At 39.0% G+C, this 22,861-nt stretch overlaps 1 protein-coding gene across 5 annotated transcripts in view; it reads right to left on the reverse strand.

Annotated features, from left to right (window-relative positions):
• The window catches only part of LOC128888722 (neurexin-1), a 400,486-nt gene that overhangs the window by 251,298 nt on the left and 126,327 nt on the right, over positions 1–22,861 (reverse strand). For all 5 annotated transcript variants that reach the window (XM_054145807.1, XM_054145804.1, XM_054145806.1 and 2 more), the window contains exon 3: positions 5,414–5,561. In XM_054145807.1, coding sequence (XP_054001782.1) covers positions 5,414–5,561 — 148 coding nt within the window. The remainder of the gene's footprint in view (positions 1–5,413; positions 5,562–22,861) is intronic.

The following is a 22,861-nucleotide window of genomic DNA, read 5'->3' on the forward strand; positions in this document are numbered from 1 at the left end:
AGTATTTTATGCAACAATGAGCCCAACGAGAGGGTGGGATTAATTTAGGGCATTGATACGCCTTTGAATAGGAAGGAGACGAAACACCGTTCAAAAAAAGAACCAGAAGGGTGCGGTGGATCTATCACGGAACTCGCAAAGTTCCAGGTTTGCGATTCCAAAACATTTTTACTAATTCAATTTGCCTACACTTCTTGCGCGAGTTGCTTACGGAGTCTCTGAACAGAACAGGGTCGTGAAACTTTAGGGGGTCGTTTCACCCCCTAAATATAAAAACGGGACAATATAAAAAATAATACGTATATCTTATTTTTTCGGTGCTTTTTAAACATATCCAAAAATCAAAACACTCGGAGGCGGACACCTGAAAAGCTTTCCTTGTATAATATGTGCTCGGATACCTAATCTCGCGTACATGCACACATAGTTACCGAATCTAGTTTATTTTCCATATTTTATGGATCAAAAAAAGAGTCCTATAGAAATATGAATTCAAGTATCGTACGCAGAGACCTCTTTAAAAATCACGATCTTAATTTTTGGAGATTGTAAATTCCAATTGAAGATCGCACATAAAAATGATTCGTGAAACGTGCTAAATTAAACGTGCTAAACGTGTTAAATTAATAATAATTTGCCTTGTCGAAAGATAATTTCACCCACGTTAAGAATGCCAGGTCGATCAATCTTGGAATGCGTGAGCTTTTAATACGCGTAACTAATAACTTGGCCACCCGCTGTAGATCCGCCACCGAATGGCGGAGGGTGAACCCGGTGGATAACAACGGGTGTTGTTCCAACGAGCTACGTGAATTGCTCGTAAAGCGCGCGACTGACGTGGAGATTTAACGGCGCGAATTTTCATAACCGACTGCGTCGAAATAAAACGTCGCGGAACGGAGAAAACCGAGTTTCCTGGACGTGAAAACGCCTCGCCTGTTTGCGACGTTCGATTTCTGTCGCGGACCTGGGAAACGGTTAGCAATTTCTATGGAAGGTAAGTGCGCCGGTAGCTGACCATTTAGGGGAACATTTTCATGAAACTTCGTACACCTTTCTTGCAAGGGGAATCGTCAAACACGAACCCGAAGCTGTTTTATAGCAATTATTTTTGTGATTCGTATATGAAAGGTTTCGACTTTATCAGAAAATAATGCAGTGTTGCGGTACAGCGGTACAACGCAACCAAAGAATAAACAAATTTTAGTTGTTTGTTCGTTCGATAAACATTACAGTCTGAATTATACATTTAAGTTGTATACTGTACTAAAGGAACAACATTTTATCTAAATGTAACTTCTTCGATGGAATGGTTTATAATAAAATTTTGTTTATTCCAGTAAAAGAATGTAATATGGAATTTAAATGTTAGCATTCTGTTTAATTCGATTGAACAGAAATTGAATTAAAAATAGAGATACACGGTACTGTTCGAATGATATTTCTAGTAATATTTCTATATTCTAGACAACGAACCTAGTCACCTTCGTATCGGTTAAATATTTCTCCGTATGTTCGTGAGGATCGACTTATTGAATTAGACTCATTGAATCAGGTGCTTCCCTTGGAATACTATGCGCGAGTGCGAGTGGAGAGAGAATCGATTCGAAGGAACGGAGTTATGGTTTCATTTAAATGCAGCGCTGAACGAGCTTCAGAGCCAACCTAAGAGCTAGCTTTCTGCGTTTAGAAATAGTCTAGACGCACGCAATTGAAAAGTTACAAGGCCAGCGTACAATTGCTTAATGAAAGAGAAACGGAATTTGCGCCGTGAATAGGGTCGGAACTGATTTCCTGTAACACAAAACAGCTTTTAAAAAACACTTTCTGGGACGATCTTGTTTGGCCGTTTAATACTCGACCGAATGCTTAGTTGCAAGCTCATTGTTCATTTGTAACTTGTTCTTACAATAAGTAATTTATCAATTGGAAAATATCGCAATTGTGGTACTTTTAATTTTCGTTCAGGTTCTCCGTGCAAATAAAGATTAGTAGATAATAATGAATATACGATCGATCTCCGTTAAAACTTTGAAAGCATTTATAATTAGAGACCTCAATTAAACGGTTCCACTGCTGAAACTTTGGAACATTCCGGATTAAATTACATATTTAATATCCCAGTGAAATAATTACTTGGTAGTAAAATTGCAATAATATTGCGTACCAGAAATTTCCTCCCACATCTGGGGTTTCCAATCTACGATGTATTCCGCATTACCAACGTAATTCGACGATGAACATATGGCACCGCTATACTGTATTTAGTTGAACGAGGTCACAATAGAGTGGAGATCAAATTTTTGTTGGTATGATAATATCTCAACAATTTAGAATTGGATGTTGCCGTTAGATATTATTTTAAAGTTTTTGATTTTAAATTGCACCATTTCGGAACCAAATTTACGTTACAAAAATTTTTGTTTAATAACAACAACATTCATCGATTCAAGAAGAAATTAATAAACGCAGTACTTTCGATCGCGTGCTGGTTGCGGGTTAATTTATTAATGCATATTAATAACTTACGTACGTAAGGCATCGAAATTCCGTATAAAATACATACGTATTCCGTGTACATATCGCAGCCGTAATTAAATTTGTAACGAGCAAGCGTCGTCTAACAAAATTACAATGCCAATGTTTCGCGGCACTAATTTCATTGCGGTGCATTATACGCAGGATTTAGTGGCAATTAACGGTTAATGGCGGCAGCGATTGTTCGAAAAATTATAGTTTGATCCAGAGGCCTGACAAACATGCTACCCTGGGACGACCATAACGTTCCGCTGAACAATTTTGTCCATCGACGAGTAAACGAGCCTTCAATTTGCGACACTAATTGCTTCGTAGAAATTAATTTACAGTAATAGCTTCAACAATGTTTCGGACCTTAGGGGAAATTGTTTCTATCGTTTTCATTTAAATGTTCAAACTGGTACTAGAGATTTACTACGTTCGCGTATCTTCGATTTAAAGGGTCGTGTTTAAGCATCGTTCTCTAGTCTTCTTAAATACTGCAGCTTGTGTAAATGTCATTCAATTACTTTCTCGTATTTGTCATTTCAAAGTTTACGTTCAATCATTGCAGACTTTTATATTACTTGCTTTCCAATGTAGACGTTTCATTGGTTATAAAATGGATGCATTCTAAGAGTTTCGTAACTTATGTAAGCGAAGACAGAAGATACTTGGCACTATTTTTATTATTCGATTCCAGGGTGAAAACAGTAAATGATTAAAGTTCGTTCAGCGCCGGCGTGCGTGCATGAAAAATCGACAGCGCCCGCGTAACGATGATCGATATCGCTTTTAGGAAAGTTTCAGGTTGACACGGCATTAACGGATTAACAGCGCGGAAAGTGTAGCGGTGTAAAAAGCTGATTGCGAGAGGGGAGGTCGCGTCGGTATCGCGATTAATTGAATTGTTCGTCGAGGGTCGAGCCATTGGCGCGAGCGAAACATGAAATATTTGTAAAATATTGGATGTCGCGTCTGCGACAATAAATCATACTTTCCGATGGTAACTGAAAACACCGTTATTAAAATTCGATGGGACCGTGTTATCGAGCAGTCCAGATGTACTAAAAAACAAAACGTGCATTCGACAATTGGTGGATTTTAGTTTTATTGTCGTCGTTAATGTTGATGCTTCTGTTGCGTTCAGTTCTTAAGATTACTTTTTTTTCAATACGGAACAATGCATTTATTAAAAAGATCTACGTGACCTACGATTGATTACTCTCGAGCATATTTTGTGAGAATTACAAATAATTTAAAGTCGATGTGTATATATTTCGATATTAGTAGATATTCAAACGAACATTTATAATGGAAACGAGTGAATAAATATGATAACTGTTCTGAAAATACATGAAAACGTTAACTCGATTTCCAATTTGGTTATTCTTGTGAAATCTAAAATAACTTGAAAAACGAAGAAGCTACTTATAGGTTGACGTGGAGGAAAAATTTGCATCCGAGGAGGTTAAATATTACTAAAGAGTGGAGGAACGTGCTTTTGTTATTACATTAAGCATTACTGAAGAGTGGATTCCCATGTTCCAATAGGATGAAGAATTTTAAATCTCTGAAGCGTTTCCGCGAGACATGAATTTGTTAGCACTTTTTTGAAAGTTTCTGAAAATATTTTCATTGAGTTACATAAGGGGATGTGGAAGTTTTAATTTACAACTTGACGTTGAATGGAATTGAAATCTCGTCAAAAATGAAATTGTTCTTGATAAAAATTCCGGTAGAAACTCTAGTGGAAATATTTTTTGAAACATTTTTATCGAATAGTACGCATATTCGAAAGTTTTCGTTTACGACTTGAAATTGAGTAAGATACATGACAAACAGCGAAATTGTTTTTATTCTAATTTATAATGTAAATATTTTCACTGAATAACGCAATATTGACACGAACTTTTCTTTTGTAATTATTAATGTAATATGATTCGATCCAAAGCAAACAATAATATTCTCTTTATTGGATTTCGCGATGGAAATATTTTTCATATATTTTTATTGAATATATTTTAATTCTCAACTATTTCGAAACCATTTAGAAACGAGTATTACGATTTTATTATTATCTGTACCTTTTATATTCCAAATGTATATTGTATTTATGAGAATTATTAGAACGAGCATGCAGCGAACAATCAAACTATCGAATTGTAGTTGGCTAAAGGTACCCCTATATTTGATTGTAATCAATAATTCAGAGAGTATTGTAAACCCAACTATCCGCATCAGGTGCATCTGTATAGAACAGCACCCCAGTTATTGTGTTAATTGCGTTAATTACATTTCATTATCAAATAGGTGTTTATTCAAGTGTTTACTAATCGCCTGAATCGATCCATTCAGCGCGAAATGTTTTTAACATACGTCTCAAAAACAGAATGTTATTCGGCATAGTTCTGCAGTCATATAATTACTACTACGTACAGTATATGTAATTCTTTCTGTTTTGAAAATTAATCGATCTATCGTGGAAAAGTCGTGTCTGTCAAAAACAAATTTTATATACATAAAGATCGACTGACAAAAATTGGACTCATCAGAATGAGGCGAATGATCGAACGTCAAAATTATTACTTTCATCCTCTAAATTAGCACCTTTGAACTCTGCCATGTAATTAAAACTTGAGAAGTAACTACCATTTACGTGAAAAATATCAGCGTGCAGAGGTTTCTTTGTTCACCGAATTCCGTCCGACTTTCTTTGTCCCGGAGATATCAAGGTGACAATACTGGGCCACGCTGGCAGGATTCGCATGAAAGCTCGATCCACGTAGATCACGATCGAACGGTAACGCGAAGGACGGACGTTCGCAACGTGGAAGTTCTCCCGTACACGGTATGCAAACAACGAAGGCATCCGGATGCATGTAAAACAACCCACCTTTCTCACAATAGGCGCCCTCATAATCGCCAGACCTGCACTCGCAGATGGGTCCACTATCGGTGGAAATGCAGATTCCGCCGTGCTGGCAGGGATCACGGGTTTCGCAGGCGTCCGTTGTATTGGCTGTCATCATGTTGCGTAAACTCTGCAACAGATAATGGAAAGTAACGTTATCGCATCTGTGGATATCAAAGCGCCGGTGTAGATACCGTTGCGATCGGGAGCGCGGGAAAGTGATGAGAAATCGATATCGGGAGTCGTGCTTGGAAAAAAATGATGGAAATATGCAGCGAATGTCTCGATCTCTCTCCGGGACGATCGATTTTTTCGCTGTAACGTTCTCGGTGTCGGTACGAGAGAATTCGAGGTACGAATTTCGGTTCGTATGGTTGGTTAACGAATGTATTCGTCGTTGAAAGCCACAGGAAGATACTATTCCATTGACAGAAATATCCATTGCATATGTCAGGATTGTTCGATGTGTAAGCGGGCGCGCTGCTATTTGTTTATTTGTCTATAAAATTCGAGAATTTTCCATCGAAATCTACTTAGAGGGGCTGCAAGTGCAGGGTACAGGTATGTCACTTGTTGAAAGGAATTTAAGGAATTTCGTCGATCAATTTAAGTGTATATTTAGAGACACTGTACAAGAATTTTATTTGTAGAAATTGATTTACAGGGAAAAAATTTATGTCGAATTCTTAAAATTGTCTGAATGGTTCTGAAATATTGACTTTTTCATTTCAACCGTAACCAATTACTTACTTAGAGTAATTAGATAATCTGTTTATTAAAATATCTTCATGATTGTGAACACGTATTAAATTTTCATTTTCATTTTATTATATCGATAGTAGTAATTTTGACACATATATAAATTCTTCTAGATAAACAGAATACATTGTCATCAATTATTAAAATATCTTTCAGCTCGGTTCAATCTATAAAAAGTAACGAGTAAAAAGCAAACACAATTAAGATACTAACAACATTAATTGTTTGCACTTGGAGTACATGTAGAAATGAATACGGTTGGAAAGAGTGAAGAGATCAAACACAATATTTGGCAGTATCAATTGTAAATATAAAATAGTCCCAGCAGCCGAAACGTTCATCAGAATCCCGCCTACAATAAAGTTCGACGAATAAATATCTCGAAAGCGAACCATCGCTCTTACAATATTTTTTGCCATTGGAGCCTGAAATATCACGCCCAGTTTTCAATTCAGAATAACAGACGTACATTACGACCTATCGTCCGTATAAAATATTACTTTCCGCCCATGATTGAAATATTACATCGCAATGTACTTCGTGGGATGATTCGTTTAACAGGCACATTTCAATGCTTGAAATGAAATTTAAATGCTTCTCAAATAACAAAGCTGGAAATAAAACGCTGCAATTGTACAATATCTCTGCCCTGCTATCTTGAAAAACGTTTAAATGCCCGCCATAAAAAAATAATTTAAAAAATTGCTCTGAAAGCTGGATAAATAATTACATAAATTCGTACACAGAGTAGAGACTAATTTATTACTGTCGACGAATCGATTAATCAGACAAGGGACGATTCTTCGTATAAAATGGGATTGTAAATGCAAAATGGAATATTTTTCGTCGTATTGTAGAATATAGATTTTGAAAATTCATGTAGTAAATATGTGACCGACGAGTGTCCGGCTATTATTACTTACTTCTACTAGCTTCGATACGTGTAGACATTTTTCGTAATACACATTTTTGATGTAATATAAGGAAAAAGTTCAAGGCATGTGCTCGATTGAAATAAAAACTGAATGACACGAATGTTGTAATTGAAAAAAAAAAAAAAGATTTGAGAGATGTTGATCGAACAAATGAGAAAGAAACTAAAGGAACCATCAAGAAAGTCATTTACGCTTCGCGAGTTGTACTTCCCAATAATTTTAAATAAAATACCAAACCAACCGATTGAATCGTATAATCAATATAAGACCGTGGTCTCCGGAACCTACACTCAGAATTCCTGGCGCACGACCCGCCAGTAAATAAATCTATCCGTTTCAGGAGAGCGGTCCGCCTTCGCAGCAATTAGTCTGTTCTCCGAATTAGCATTCACGACAGGTGTTTCGAAATTTCTTCGTCATCCCGAAATGGCCAGGAGCCAACATCGGAGAACGATCGGCAGCTCTCTCGGTATAATAATGGAGTAGAACGATGCGGCTGACCCGGTAACCCAATACGTGCACCCGTGGAGATCGTTCGACAACGAAAAAGTGAAAAATCCCTGTTCCGTCTTTAGAGGTACGCCAATGGCTCCTGGGAGATGCTGGGATATGTAGGACGTGTTCCGTTCCGAGAAACCGGCGGGCTCATTTCAAAGATTACGCCTCCGCGCTAGGTGCTATGGGAAAACGAAGAAAAGAACGCGGCGCGAGTAAATAGAGGAAGGGAGGTGGAATGCCGGCTGCGGAAAACTGCGAGCGTCATTGCAAGCAACCGCGTGTCCCGCGCTTGCCGCGACGATATTCCAGCTAATTAAGGTGTATTTCGTTGAAAGTTTCCTGCAGGGGATTTATGCAGAGGCAAAGTAAGGCGGTAAGGTGGTTGTCTTCCGGCGTGCTCGTACATTCGCGACTTTAATCCGTGGAAATTGTTCGGCCGCGGTGCGCTGCGGTTAACCTCCTCGTTTCGCGTGTTCAACAGACGCGCGAAAGTCTCCAGGTGTGCAAAGAAAAATGGAAAAAGGTAAGGCAGTTTCGAACTGGATGAATTTGTAGCTCGAGTTTAGAATCGAGGGTCTTTGTGTAGGATTGTTCAACGTACAGGCTTCCGTTTGTCGCGTGGTTACTCGAAGAGTGACTTTACCAACCGAGTGATCCGCGTTATCGAGTATTATCGACAGAGCGTGCTACGTTATCGACGGACAGATCTGTTTGATCGAATTCTGTTACTAGAAAGTTATTACTCGGAGAGTAATTTCGTATTTTGGGCGGCAGAACGATTCTTTGTACTTTTGATCAGCCACTTTTGCCCCAAATGTATGTTTATGTATTTATGGCAAATGTAGGAGGAATGTACGATAACTTACACGCGACTTTCAAACTCAATTTTCTCGAAAACGAAGCGTCGAACGCAAAAAATGTTATTTGTCCGGTCACACCCTGTATATTGCTACAAGATGACGAGTGAACCCTGGAAACTATTATTCACAACAAACTTTGATAAAGTGTACCTTGGTAATTCCGAGGGAATGCTTTTAGCGGTATATTTATTATCATGGTAAACACGCGGTTAGCAATTAGGTATACGTCAAATTAATTTCGTGGGTAGAGTACCAAGATGTTCCAACGAAATATAATATTAGTCCTCGCTGAAGTTTTGAGAGATATCTTAATCAACTGGGTATAGACTTGCGAAATGTTCAAAGTTAATTATTGCAAGGAAAGCATCTGCTATGAAAGTTCGTTTTCTTTAAATGTCATTAGTGTTTCGTCGTCTTTATCTAATGATTGGTCGTATACGATATTAAACAAAACGTCTGTTTGGTAACAAAATTATATATTTAACCCATAAGAAGAGATTTCTCGAAGAGAATCTGAAGCGATAGCAAAACACTGTTCTCAGCAAGAGAATACTTCCATTGAATATTCTTCCATGAATCTAGAAAACAATGGAATGCTGTTACAACGAGAAATAAAATCTACCTTTTCGTTTTTAAGTTTCCAATTGGACGGTCCGAAAGGAAATCGGAATATTCACCGAACAGAAAACGCCAGCAATACATTACCGTAACAACCCCACGGCAGAGTGACGCAGATAACGGGCGTTTCGGAATTAATTACTGCCTGCAAAACCTAACTCTATTACTTAAGCGAACAGTAAAGACCGGTACGTTTACGGAACGCAAGAGGGAAATAAAAATCAGAGATCGTAAACGGAACACGGCAATTCTCGTTCCGCGGGTAATTTTATCTCCTACCGTATCAAGAAGCTCGTAAATTTAGGCCAACGGACAAACCGTTGCTGCTTGCATAAAATCTTTTATTCTTCGAGCTCCGCAGTGCCCGTTGCGCCAACCCCAGAGTAAATAAGTTCCCTCCGCCAGATTTCGTCGTAGTTTATTAATTCAATTATACTTTTCCAGCGGCATTCCGTTACCGGATCACGTACAGCCACTTGTATCAGCTGACGGTGGAACGGCGTTTCCAGACTATTGCGGATTCAGGACGCGGGACGGAGTCATGCGGCGAAAAACGATACAAGGTCGCGAAATCAAATTTTGTTCTTCGCTCTAATGGCTGTTGCAGCACTTAGGTGCGATCGACTCGGACGATTAGTCTTTCCTTACAAATATTCGTCAGTCCCTCGGGCACGGAGCTATTCCACTTACGGAGGAAAGATGGTCGAGGGAAATTGTTCGAAATTAACTTCACGCGGGGAAGATTTAACACAAAAATTGTGGGATCGAGTGGGTACTGTATGCACGATGAGCTGCTTTTTTGGAGAATTACTTTCAAAGTGGAGATTTACTGTCAGAAGAATTACTGTCGAAATATGTAAAAACCGTCAATTTTTCGTTGCAACGTTCTCTTTCAATTTCTGACCATGCCACTGCAAAGGGTAGTTCAAGATGAACAGTCAGAAAAGTTTGTAAAACACTGCTCCATAACGTTCACGGTGTATCGAATCGATTCGCTTTGTCGTTGGATAAGAAGCACGACACTCTGCGTAATTTTCTTAGCGAAAAACATTATTAGTCGATGCAGTATCGGCTTCCTGCGTCCCGCATTCGGGACGCGACACCGATACAGTACGCTACAGTAAGAAAGAAACAAGGGAAAGGAGTGGCAGATGCCCCGTATGCGGATACTCGGATTCACCCAACGTCACGACAATCGATAGCGACTGTTCCATGGAAATGTGTATAACTGTATGTACGTGCGACGAGAGAAGTGTTCCGACATGTATAACGTCCGTACACGAGTGTCCTGCCTCTTGACAGATACTAATAACGTCCGCAAAGATGCGCTTATACTATGTATACGTAAGTCGCGCGAAGTGGAAATAGAGGTCCGCGTTGTAGCGTTTCGCATTCCACCAATCATGCTTCCGTTTCGGACGTTGGTGAATTTCGTTTAAAGTGAGAAAAGAAGAGATAAGGCTAACAAAAAATTATAAGGGTGTCCCAAAAGTCGGGGAGGAGCCGGGAATGGGGGATAGCTGAGACGATTCCGAACAACAATTTCCTTTGCAAAAATGTCGGATGGGGCTTCGTTAAGGAGATATTAAGAGAAAATCCCGACCAATCAGAGCGCGCGTAGACCGTTGGAGCGGTCGCGGTAGCTCTCTGATTGGTCAGAGTTTTTTCTTAATATCTCCTTAACGAAGCCCCATCCGACATTTTTGCAAAGGAAATTGTTGTTCAGAATCGTCTCAGCTATCTTCCATTTCCGGCTCCTCCCCGATTTTTAGGACACCCTGTATATGAACTAGCACAAAGGTAAGAGGTAAGAAAAATTGTGACTATAGCGAAGTAAATAGCTACAGAAAAGGAGATACTATACAAAATGATACGAGCGGTGTTATATGAGTATTTCTTGTCGAATTGAAGGACGAATCTAGAATTTTTGCTATAGCGTGCTTCAGGTCGCATAAATTCTGTCTACGGATTACTCGGCAAGAGAAGAAAGAATCTTATTGGATCCGGAGAATACAACGCTCACGGTACAAACATTCGCTGCAAAGCGTAAAGGGAACTGGAAATAGACTAGAGTGGAATCAATTCAACTGTCCGTTCGAGGTCACTAGGAGCTTAACCCCGCCACACAGATTCGCTGCTTCCGCCATTTTCCTACGTCTTCCGTAAGACGAAAATCTTGAAATATTTTGAAATATTTGGTTTACAAGTTATTAATTCGAGAGAATACGCGAACATCTATCACATTTCAGTGATCTGTTCGTACAGAGTAGAAGATAAAGGTGAAGCTCGACGAATTTTATTATATTCGATTCTCTGTAAGATGCGCGTCAGCCATTTTTTTGAAATTTTTCCAAATTTCGAATGTACAGTAGAAAAAGAGAAAAAGAAATACCAAAGGTAAAGATTCAGATATAAATTTAGACCTTGGCACGGAAATGAATAATTATTAACGAGCACAGACAAACTATGCGATGAATGATCGTTATTTGATTACGTAACAAGAAATTCCAACCTACAGAAAGTGCATCGCTTTTACCAAGTATGCGTCGCATAGTTACATAAGTATGCACTCGGCTGGATCGCGTGCACCTATCTCGAAATTCAAACGTATCGAAGTATTTACTGTTCGAGCAAATAAAACTAGAAGTACTCCGCGTTATTGATCAACATGCCAAAGATACGGTTTTGGAAACACTTTAAAAGGAAGCGACGAACAACATAGCGAGTCGGAGGAAATATTGCGACGAACACGACAAATTGCACTCGTTTTGTGAAATTGTTAACAAGAGCAACACTTTCATCTCGGAACTTTTACCACGTAATTCTTATCTTGTATGTTCGATACACTTTACAAATGAATATTGTTGAATCTGCGAAGGATGGAGATTTAACATCATTCAGTAATTCAATCGCTTGCTATACAAGGTGATTCATAAATTCTGTCAAAATTTCAAGGCTAAATAATAAGAAGAGTACGTAATAGTATAATAGTGTTAGTATTTCCAATACTCCATATTAAATCCTTAAACTTTCTCCTGCAATCATACCACATTTATAATAAAACTATCCATTAAAATACTCGCTCAATCCAGCGTCACGAACGAATTATTAATTAAAACCTCGAACGAACCCTTAAGTTTAATAAAATTCTATCTCCGATCAATCGTACGGTCAGCTTCCACAGCTCCAAAACATTCTTTCGAACACGCAGGCATGGTTAGAAACGGATAAACATAGAACTCGGTATCGGATCAAAGCTACCGCGCGTTTAGAAACGACCGAAGCACTTTCGGAATAGCATGAAGCTGCATCGAAACGGCTGCAGTGTTTGGCTTGGGAACCGCTGTTGAATTCGAATTCGACAGCCAGACATGGTCCTCCTGGCCAGTTTCGCGGTTTAAGCCAAACACGCCGCGAATAACTTGTATCAAAGGCACCGAATCATTTTCACAGAGTTTGAGCCTGGATGCGAAGCACGACAGAATTCGCCCGCGACCTTTGAAACGGATTACAGACGACGATAACCGACTTCCATGCGAAACGTTGGGCGAAATTGCGGCGAGATTCTGCGCTCGTGCCGTGAATGATTCATAAATTCTGGGAAGATTCAGGTGTTATTAATTGTTTCGTAAGAGGAGGATTACAGGAGACTTTTTTGGGGAATTTGCTAGATTATGAATTTTAATCAGTAGATTATTTATGTAGTATCCGCGCCTCCCATACCCAACAATAAGGAGTCAAATAAGAACACGAAACGATAAGAACACGAATTAGGACTTTAATTGTAGTCGCTCCAAGCATTTTATCTTCGAGACGTTTTGAATATTTATGAATATTATGATCCTCTTCAATTTAATACATTATTCGACTATAAATAATGAATAGATACAGGTTATGTCTGTATTTATTTATAAAATTTACTCCAAAATAAACTGTAACAAACGCTAATATTAATTTCTCTAGAATAAGGCAGTTAAACACTTACAGTTTATACGAAACAATCGTGAAATCCTACGATTATTATTATTTCTCGATAACAATGAATAGCAATGTACAAGAAACAATAACACAAAACTACAGCAGACATGCTTCTACAAATTGTCATTTCTCATGCAATAGAAATCCCCTTGACTAGCAATTAAATCGTCATTCGACAACTAATGAATTTGTGCTAAACTATACTATTTGCAAACTCGCTTTGCAACATTAAGCGTCCGCCACAACGTACGCGATTTACGTTAAGGGCAACAGATAATCCGTGAATCTATCTAATTTCAGGTAAACCGCTTCGTTAATAATTCAACAGAGAATTATCCTTTGTCTGACGAATATTAGGTCTGCGGTAGAGTTTCAATTATTACTCGGTACGAAACGACGAGGCCGAGCCGCGATTTCGAGTGCATAGTTATTGCGTCTACAAAGTGAAAGTGGAACAATCTGACTCCGAGTATACGTCGCGGGGCTTTTCATAAAGCGTCCTCGTTAACGGTTAGCAAAGAGGAATTTTAAACGCATTCGGTTTATTCGTTTCCCTCGAAAATGCTCTCCTTTGCCCGAGCTTCTTTGAACGTCTTTGCGACTGCGGAAGAACGTTAACGTTCCAGCGATACGATTTTACAGAGGGACGTGTTTCAGAAACGTTTCCCTCGAAACGAGAAGTCGCTGTTTTGTGCCGCGCTAAGACGTAGAAATATAATTCCTCGAGTGTGGATTCCGAATACGCTTCAAACTTTCTGTTTCCTCGCGAACCGTGAAGCTTTTAAATAATATCAAACGTTATTCGAATTAGTGATACACGAGTTAATCACAGTCCGTGTTTCGCTTTTTCCAGAAATAACATTATCGACAGGGTGCGTTGCATTACCAGCAAAATGATGCTTGTTACCGAGCGAGGTTTCTACTTTATCAGCAAAAGCAAGCTGGTTTGTCGACCTATTGTTCTACACTACCAGCACAGCGACCTGCACTGACAACGGAAAGTTCTGCATTACCAGCCTAGTGATCAACATTACCGACTCTTATCGATACAGTGCACTATATTACCAACAGTTCACTCTACCACACCAATAGAGTAACCTCTACCTCATCCATTCCTCATCTTACGTATTTACTTTATTTTTTACCAGGAGTACGCTGCTACAACTAATTGCGTCGAGGTGAGTGAATCACTAAGAAACTATCCAACGGTAAAATATAACCCAGAAAACAATTAACCCACACACAAATTGCGAATACACCGACACTGGTTCTCACAATTCCTCCCATGAAATCGAACTTTTCCCTCGGCACCGTAAGGATTATTTTTCGAATCAGGGACGAATTAACACCACGAAACCCAACGAGACGGCGAATACCGTGGTTAAACGTACCCGACCGAACCGGCTATTATTATCTCGCGAAACATCCGAACCGTGGAAAGAAAGACCGTACCGCGCTTCATTTTACAAAGAAGCCGAACGCAGTGCAAATTTGCCACGGCCGTGAAACGTCCTTGAAACGGTATCGGGTCTCAGATATTTCCCATCCAATTTCTCTCTGGTTCCGCGAGGAGGTTAAAATTACAAGGGGGGCGAGACTGGCGCACAGGAGGGGGGCAAGTTGGATAATTCGGGAATCGTCGCGGCGGAATCGCACGAAATTCGATTCCGTCGCGAAAGGACCTTGCAGGATCGTGACTGTCAGTTGAATTTCGTTACGTGGAACGAGGACGGTGCGACGATCGCCGTGTCGGCCATGTCCCGTGGATACGAGGCGGCGACGGTACACAGAAATTGGATGGAAACTACGCGAAGAGACGGGAATATATATTGTAAACTCTGGTGACAAGTCCCGAAATCGGTTCGCAGTCGGCAAACTTTCGTCATATCCCGTATGCGAACGACTTTGCGGCCGAAGGGGAGGACGGAACTCGAAGATTTACGGAAGCGACGTTTCTGCTACGTGACGATAAGTGTCCCTAACACTGGCGTCCATCAATTTTCGAATACTTGTCTCGTTTCCGCGAGACGAAGTGTCTCGAATCGTGTTTTCCTTTCGTTGGTCTGGTCCGATGAGATGGATCGACGATCGCGTACGAGTCTTTCTATCACATTGTATTTTTCTCCTTGTGAAATTTGTTGGTCGGGAGAGAGTTATGAGACTGTTAGAGAGTACATTGATCATCTTTGTTTTGTGCAATTACTTTGGTTTAAGTTTAAGAAACGATGTTGAAATCGTGCTTGCAATACCTGTATTCTTTACGTTTTGTTTCAAGACCCTCTGTTGCTCTTATCGAACTAATTAATAATACCAAATGAGTGGTCTTCGGAGAGTACTTTGTTACCATGGCCGGAGTCTTAGCTTTGGGAGAACAATTACGTTTTGTTCTATTGTACCTGTTTTGAAGTGATTTTCATCTGGTTAAGGAACTATACTCTGAAAATAGCAAACGTGTCTACAAGAATTGAACCTAAATATACCTGATACCGTTATTAACACTATCTCGTCTCAAGTTTCGCGGAACCAATACTCTGATAAAATGCAAGCTAAACATGATTCGAATGTATCGAATCAAAGTACCCGTACGTGTGAAACTCCGCAGCGATTTTCCGCAAACCTGTTCAAGACACCGAACTTTGATCGTGTCCCGCGTGCAAAGGATCGTGACCACGGATTTAACATCCGTACACCACGTGACACGTCTAGCGATAAATTCTGCACAAAGTTTCGCGCTACGATCTCAAAATGTATCGTTCATAAACGTGATCGTGTTTCGGTCATGCTCCAAACGACGTTTCTTGCGGACCGTGAACTCCAAAAGCATAGTCACACAGGAAATTGTAACCGAAAGCATAATTTAACACGTACATGCTTTGCCAGCATTCCCTGAAGTACCTAGGCCAGCGTGAAAATTCACCGCTGCACGCATAATTCAACTACTTAGGGCACTTTAAAGAGAGGCCAAGCAAGATGGATCGAACGGAGCCAAGTGCAAAGTGATAATTTTAAGGCGAGGTAAAAGTTGAAATTTCATTTAACAAAAAGAATGGACGGCCTTGAAATATTTAGAAATATAATCCTGACCCATTCATTTGACTGAACAATTTTTATACGAACCTTCTATAAGTACCGCGTGTATTTATCATCCCATCTGATTCTTTCTAAATTAACACCGAAGCATCGCTGAAAGTTAAAAGCAGTAAGATATTTCCAGCTTTTACACTAATTCTGGGACATCCTGTATATAATACATGATTCGTAATATACAATATGTACGTATATAATTTTTAACTAGTGAATCAGAGAGGTACAGTATTTCACCTAAAAATATTTTAATACTCCACCGTCAATGATTGATTTAAACAATAATAATAATTAATATTATTATTAAAACCATTGCCAAGCTTCTATCACTCAGCATTAGTGTTTCGATTTGCGTCGAAGAAAATGCAATTTATTACAATAAAACAACCAAGTACAGTTTCCACCTTTCCACCGTGCCCACACATTCCACAACCTGTATTTTTAAGGTCTGGTGGAATTTCTATGGCCACTACTCGGTCCCTCCAAACGTGTACAGTTCGCACAACCTCTCAGTCAAACATTTATCGAAGTCTCTCTCGACACGTCTCGTTTAGTTTCCATTTCCGTCGCGCGACGACGAAAGCTGCCGGACGGAGTAGGCGAATCCTGAATTCTCTTTTCGTGTCCTCCGGCGAACGGTCTCGAAAGGCGGAAGGGTCGTGCGCGAAACAGCGACGAAATTATTCGCTGTACCTACCGTTTCTTCCGCTGTTTAAACGTTTGCGCTTGACTCGGCCCGTTACGAGTGCCGCGGAGAAACGCAGAAACGTCGCTCGGATGAGGAACGAGGAACTGTGCGAACCACTAAGCGCGCCTGCTCGAAACAACTGCGTCGAGATTTCAGGGTGAAGGACCATACGCTTAATGGGTCTACCTTTTAAAACGGAGAATGGGCTTCATGTCGCGTTCCACCCGGTCTCCGTCTGTTTTTCTAACGTCGTTCAACGTGAAGGGCCGCTGGAAAAACTTTTCAATGAACGTCAGCCGGGTACCGGCTTCCGGAGTTCCTCTTTCTAGGCGACTATTTTACGTTCTAGGTAGCGGCGCTACCGGAAGCGAGGACATTGTTATTCTATCGGACCGATGCAGACGAAAGAGTGGAATTTCTGATGAAAGTTTCAGAGGCTCTGCTTTCGTTGACATTATTTTTCGTTCGTCAAAATATGATTCTGTGAATTTAAAGTACTTTTTTTTCGTTACTATGGCGCTATCGCGGAGTTTCATTTTTTATTTGTAATTATCTTTATTCAGGTCTTACATACGGGACCATTCGAGGCAACGAGTTTCGAATCTATCAGGATTTTTCACGTTGTGATCTGCGATTATAGAATATTTTGGTTATTGCGAAATAAAGGCATCGTTGATATATTTTAAGTCATTCTATGAAATCGGCACTAATTATATAGAATATTTCATACAGTTTACATGGTATCACTATTGACGTAATCAACCAAACAACTTTATAATTTTTACAAACCTAGATTACGATATCCAATCCCATCACGTTTTAGCCGAGAATGATTAAATTTACTAAGCCCATTTATCGTTCCCTCCTCTACATATTGATTTACGTACCTATAGAGAGACAATCAAGCTCCTTCAAATATTATAACAGCCAATTGTGTACAATTAAATGTAACTAATTCCCATGAAACACAAGCACAGCATTTAATATTTAATCATACATAATATTTAATTATACATAATATTTAATTATACATAGCTATTCCCCCCAGGGAGTGGAGAGAAGTTGAAAATTCGTTAACGATTCGTTCGTTTATTCTTTCCCCTTCCGCGAATGGAACATTAAAAGGACTCGGCCCTGGCGCCGGTAAATCGTTCTAACGAGTTACAGTCATTTTGTCCGTCCTCGATAGTGCTTCAACTGTCGCGACGCGCGATTGGAGTGGGCCAAAAGTTGAACAGGTTTGACACGATTTGCTGGGAGGAGCTTGGGTACCAGGCGCCATTTGTGGGTACTTATTCGAGAATTACGGGGGTATTCGAGCCTCGGAACTTTTTTCATCGACCTTTCTTTGACTTCACGTGTCCAGAAACCGAGCAACGTTAACCAATTCGAATTTACACAGCTGAATATTTCCTTCAAATTTTACACTCGATCGTGTAAATACCAATTTATTAACGAGATTCATCGAATTTATTCACTGTATATAATAGTACAGAATTTGTATTATTTATTAGTGATATGTATTACTATTTATAGTGATATTATATAATAGTGTGTTATTTATAACGAGGTATCTTTTATTCATCTGAAACGAAAAAATTGATAATTTATGTATCAATATCAGTCTCAATATTTCTTCTGTTTCTTTCAATAATTTCTGTTAGATAATCAATTTCAGGCAAGTAGTGTGTTATTTAATTCTTCTATACATCCAAAGCAGAGTAAGAGAAAATTGTCAATTTATACATCAATATCGATCCTAATACTTTTTTTCTGTTCCTGTTCTTTTCTATCTTGGATATATTTCAGATAATCTTTTTAAGGGAGCGTACGAGAATTTAAAGGAGGAAAATTGACGATTTCGAAGCTCAACTACCCCCTCGTGGATTATTCTTTCGCCAGTGGAACTACCCTTTTGAAGAGCACCGCCTGCCTCGACGTTGAATTTTTATCACCCTTTAATCGCTGGATAATTTCACGACGAACGACACGCGAGCGTCCAGCGATCGATATCGGTCTACGCTTTAAAAAATCAAACACGCTCGATAGACGAACGAACTATGAAATATGCAGGTTAACGAGGCTCTAAAATTGCGGTGGAGCCGCGCTGCACGCGCGCCCGGTTCGGTCGTTTAACTGTTGAAATATAAATGCAGAAGTTAAGCAGCATTGCGGAATTCCTGTACTTTAGTTACCGACGTGCATAGCCGCTGTGCAATCGTTCGGAAGCCAATTTTTCCACGAGCCGCTCGATAATTTTGCCTCCGAACTCTTCCAACCCGTTGGAGTCGGCTATTAATAAAGAATTCTCTAGCTATTAATTATTAGCTGTTAATAAAGAATAAGAAATAAAAATCCACGTATGTTAGTCGATTGGTAGCAATAGCAAGAGAAAATATTGGACAAAACCTCCCAAGTTTTAACCTTCTTGTCAGTAACTAAAGTACAGTCCTTTTTAGGAAAATATGAAACAAGGTTTCCTAAAACACGAGCCAACTCTAAAAATCTAAGAGCGAACGCTTCCCTCGAGATCATCGTTGCGAAGGCAAAAGTATCGTAACCCCCAAGGTAACATCGACTGTACGGGTCTAACCTTTAGATAAACACAGTTTGAGAAACTTTAGAACCAACCGAAGGGAAGGTGTATTTTACAGTGATCGGAAAACTCTCCCGAACTTCGTTTCGTTTGGAGAATGTTCTAAGTTTACGCTCATCTTTGCATCGATACATTGGAAAACACGCCATAGCGATTCTGTTTGTTGGTATATTTACTATAATTCGAGTTTATATTTCAGGACAAAAATGTACCGAGAATATACGTATGTACGTAGTATGCGTATATCTATCACTGCAAAATAAGAAAAGAGAAAGTTTGCCTAGAGCCTAAAATATAGATCGATTTAAGATTTACAATGTTTGCTCGTCGACATGGTAGCACACTTTTACGACGCCAGTGGTTTACGACTGTATTCTCATGTAAAGGATGAATGAATCGACACTTTTACGGTGAGCTTGTAAAAATCTGGAAAAACGATATTCAAATCGTACGGCGCGTAAAAATGTCTGGAGAAACGAGGAAATTTCCTTCTACGAACCATGTTCCGACTACAGCGATTAAGCGTATCGTAGAAATTATAATGGAAGCTTGCGTTAATTGTTATTTACTCCGCGGGAAATTTCAAACATCCAAACGTTGTGAATCGTCGAGTCCAGAAGACTACTACGTGTAATCATCTCGAACGAGGATCTTGAGTATTATATATTAAGATCGAACGTCGCGTACAGGTAAGTTCGTTTGATCGTTAATTATGGTTTATTGCTTGTAGAAGTATAAATAAATAATTGTTGAAACTATCGAAACAAATTGAACAGTAGGAATCGTTCTTTTATTAAATTCGTTAGAATTGGCTACTATCAAAATTATTATTCTCGAGCTCGAAGCTGAGACCGTCCAAAAAAAAAAAAAGGTTAATGGTACACGCCATTCTAGTCTATCGGGTTCAATTTAGTCGATATTTTCAATCTAAAAATTGCACGATTTCCCCGTATTGCCAACTTAACAGCATTACCCACATGCGCCAGGGGCAAAGCACGACAGCAATATCGCCACCGTCGATAAATTTCATCATCGGTGTATTATCATATGCAACCTCGACCGTACTCAGACAGCGAACGATAAAAAAGTTAATACCCAATCGAGGGACCCGCGCACGTAAAATGTCGTCACTGTCGTAAAGATCGATGGCCCAGAATAGCCGTGTGCAGCTGCATGCCTTGTGTACTGAATATTTTGAAAATTACGGAGATAGCACGGGCGCGTGACGATCTATGAAAATTATAATCGAGGATCGTATACTTCTTTGGGATTCACGAGGACCAACGAATTAACGTTTTATATTATTCAGCTATTTTTTACTGGATAAATGTGGAGTTACTCCACGATACATTCCTTTCGATGGAAAATAAATACGTTATTGAAAAGACTTTTCGACTTTTTCTTTTCCTGATGATTTTCGATATCTTAAATTTGTTCGATAATTCAAGAATATAGAAATAGCACGGAGGATGTGAATAATATACAATTAAATGAGTCATTAATTATAATTACATATCTACCAAAAGTAGAATTTCTATACAATAGAAATAGTAGAATGTCTATTTCTATCAAAACTGTCTTTCATAGAGAATTATAGCTACTCTGGCAGAAATATCCGATTGAGAAAGGTTTCCAACACGATTTCTATTCAACTTCAAGATGATGTAGTTTCAAGCTCCTGACCTATTGTATTAAATATAATTTCTCCCCGAAGAGGATATACTTGAAGATTAGTCCGTTAATGTAACTGTCATGTCCCGATTGAAAATCTATTCTGAAACCAAAACGAATCCTTCTCCCTGCATTATTAAACATCCAAATTCACCGTTCGCTCTCGAAATTTCCCGACCAAGACCAATCAGCTGACGACGGAGCCATTCTGACCGAAATCAATTACGTCGTTTATACACGACAACACACTTCTGGAGAGGATTGCTTTAACTATTCAAAGGCAAAAATGAAGTCGTGGCGTAAAATGCAAGTCGAAAAATCCCCTGGGGATACTTACGACGGAGGAAAATTAAGAATTCATGATGACAGAGAAGTCAGGTGCGATAGTTAATGGATCTTTCTGAAGTGGTGACTGAAAAATTAATCCTTTCACTGCGGGACGATTTTTTTCTGGAAATTCTAACGGGCGTAGAACTGAAAAAAAATTATCACCTCACAGAGAATGACGAAACGAAACGTTTTTATATTTACCGTTTATTCGTAAGACGTTCAGTTTCAGGGATAAAAATTGAAAACTTAGAAGTCCTTTCTCCTGAAATTCAATTTTTCCAACGAACTTCTAACTTTTCAATTTTTATTTTCGAAACTAACCATCCTACGAGTAAACTGTAAATATAAAAAAGTTTCGTCTCATCATCCCCTGTAAGCTGATATTTTTGAAAATATTTCATTTAACGAATAAAAACGTTTCTCTGATCCCATTTGTCGAGGGCACATATATGTACATACGTCCTTTTTGTTCGATGCGTATAAAAGAAAAAATATCGATACTTTATATTCTGTGTTTTTTTTTCCTAGTAATAGTACTATTCAGAGAAAGCATACAAACGATAAAATATGAAATTTTTAATTAAAGTCTTGCACACATTTTTGAACAAGAAAATGTTAAACGAATCGCTGTTTGATCTTGAAAAAAAAAAAGCAATTTCGCTTCATCATGATGTTAAGCCGTTATAGTTTCACGCAGCCAATAGTTTCGGCGCGGATAAAACTCTCGCAGGTCGTCTCGGCGCGTTATTAAGCGATGGATATCATAAAATCCGCCAGCGCTTGTCGCTGGCTTAATACGAATCGGTTATTTAAATGTAGAGACGTAAAGTTAAATTAGTCGTAACCTCGTTTCGATTCTCGACCGGATCAGCGGTATAAGCGCCCATACGGTGGTTATCGATACTCGATATCGGGAAGAATACGAGCTCGAGGATTCGACTTCGCTCGTTCTCAGTTATTCGCGGAAAAAAATTTAATATTGTTCAAGTTAATGCCTTCGTTTCGAAAGGCAATCGAACGGGGTGAATAGAGCTTTAGATCCTTGGTTTTTATTTATTACAATCTTTACGATTGCTTTTCATTTTATTTACGGAGAAATTGTTTAGTTGTTTTACAAAGTTAATCCTCTGACTGGAAAGGGCTATATATATACATATATATACATATATATACATATATATATAGCCCCTCGAGAATTGGGCTCAGAGAAATTTTGATACTCGTTAAATCAATTTTAAAAAAAAAATATCAGCTTACAGGGAACGACGAGACGAAACTTTTTCACATGTACAGTTTATTCGTGGAACGGTCAGTTTCGAAAATAAAAATTGAAAAGTTGGAAGTTCTTTGGAAAAATTGAATTGTAGGAAAATGGACTTTTAGGTTTTCAATTTTTATCCCTGAAACTAAACG

The sequence above is a fragment of the Hylaeus anthracinus genome, unplaced genomic scaffold (genome assembly GCF_026225885.1).
Source record: "Hylaeus anthracinus isolate JK02 unplaced genomic scaffold, UHH_iyHylAnth1.0_haploid 11994, whole genome shotgun sequence".
Classification (NCBI taxonomy): domain Eukaryota; kingdom Metazoa; phylum Arthropoda; class Insecta; order Hymenoptera; family Colletidae; genus Hylaeus; species Hylaeus anthracinus.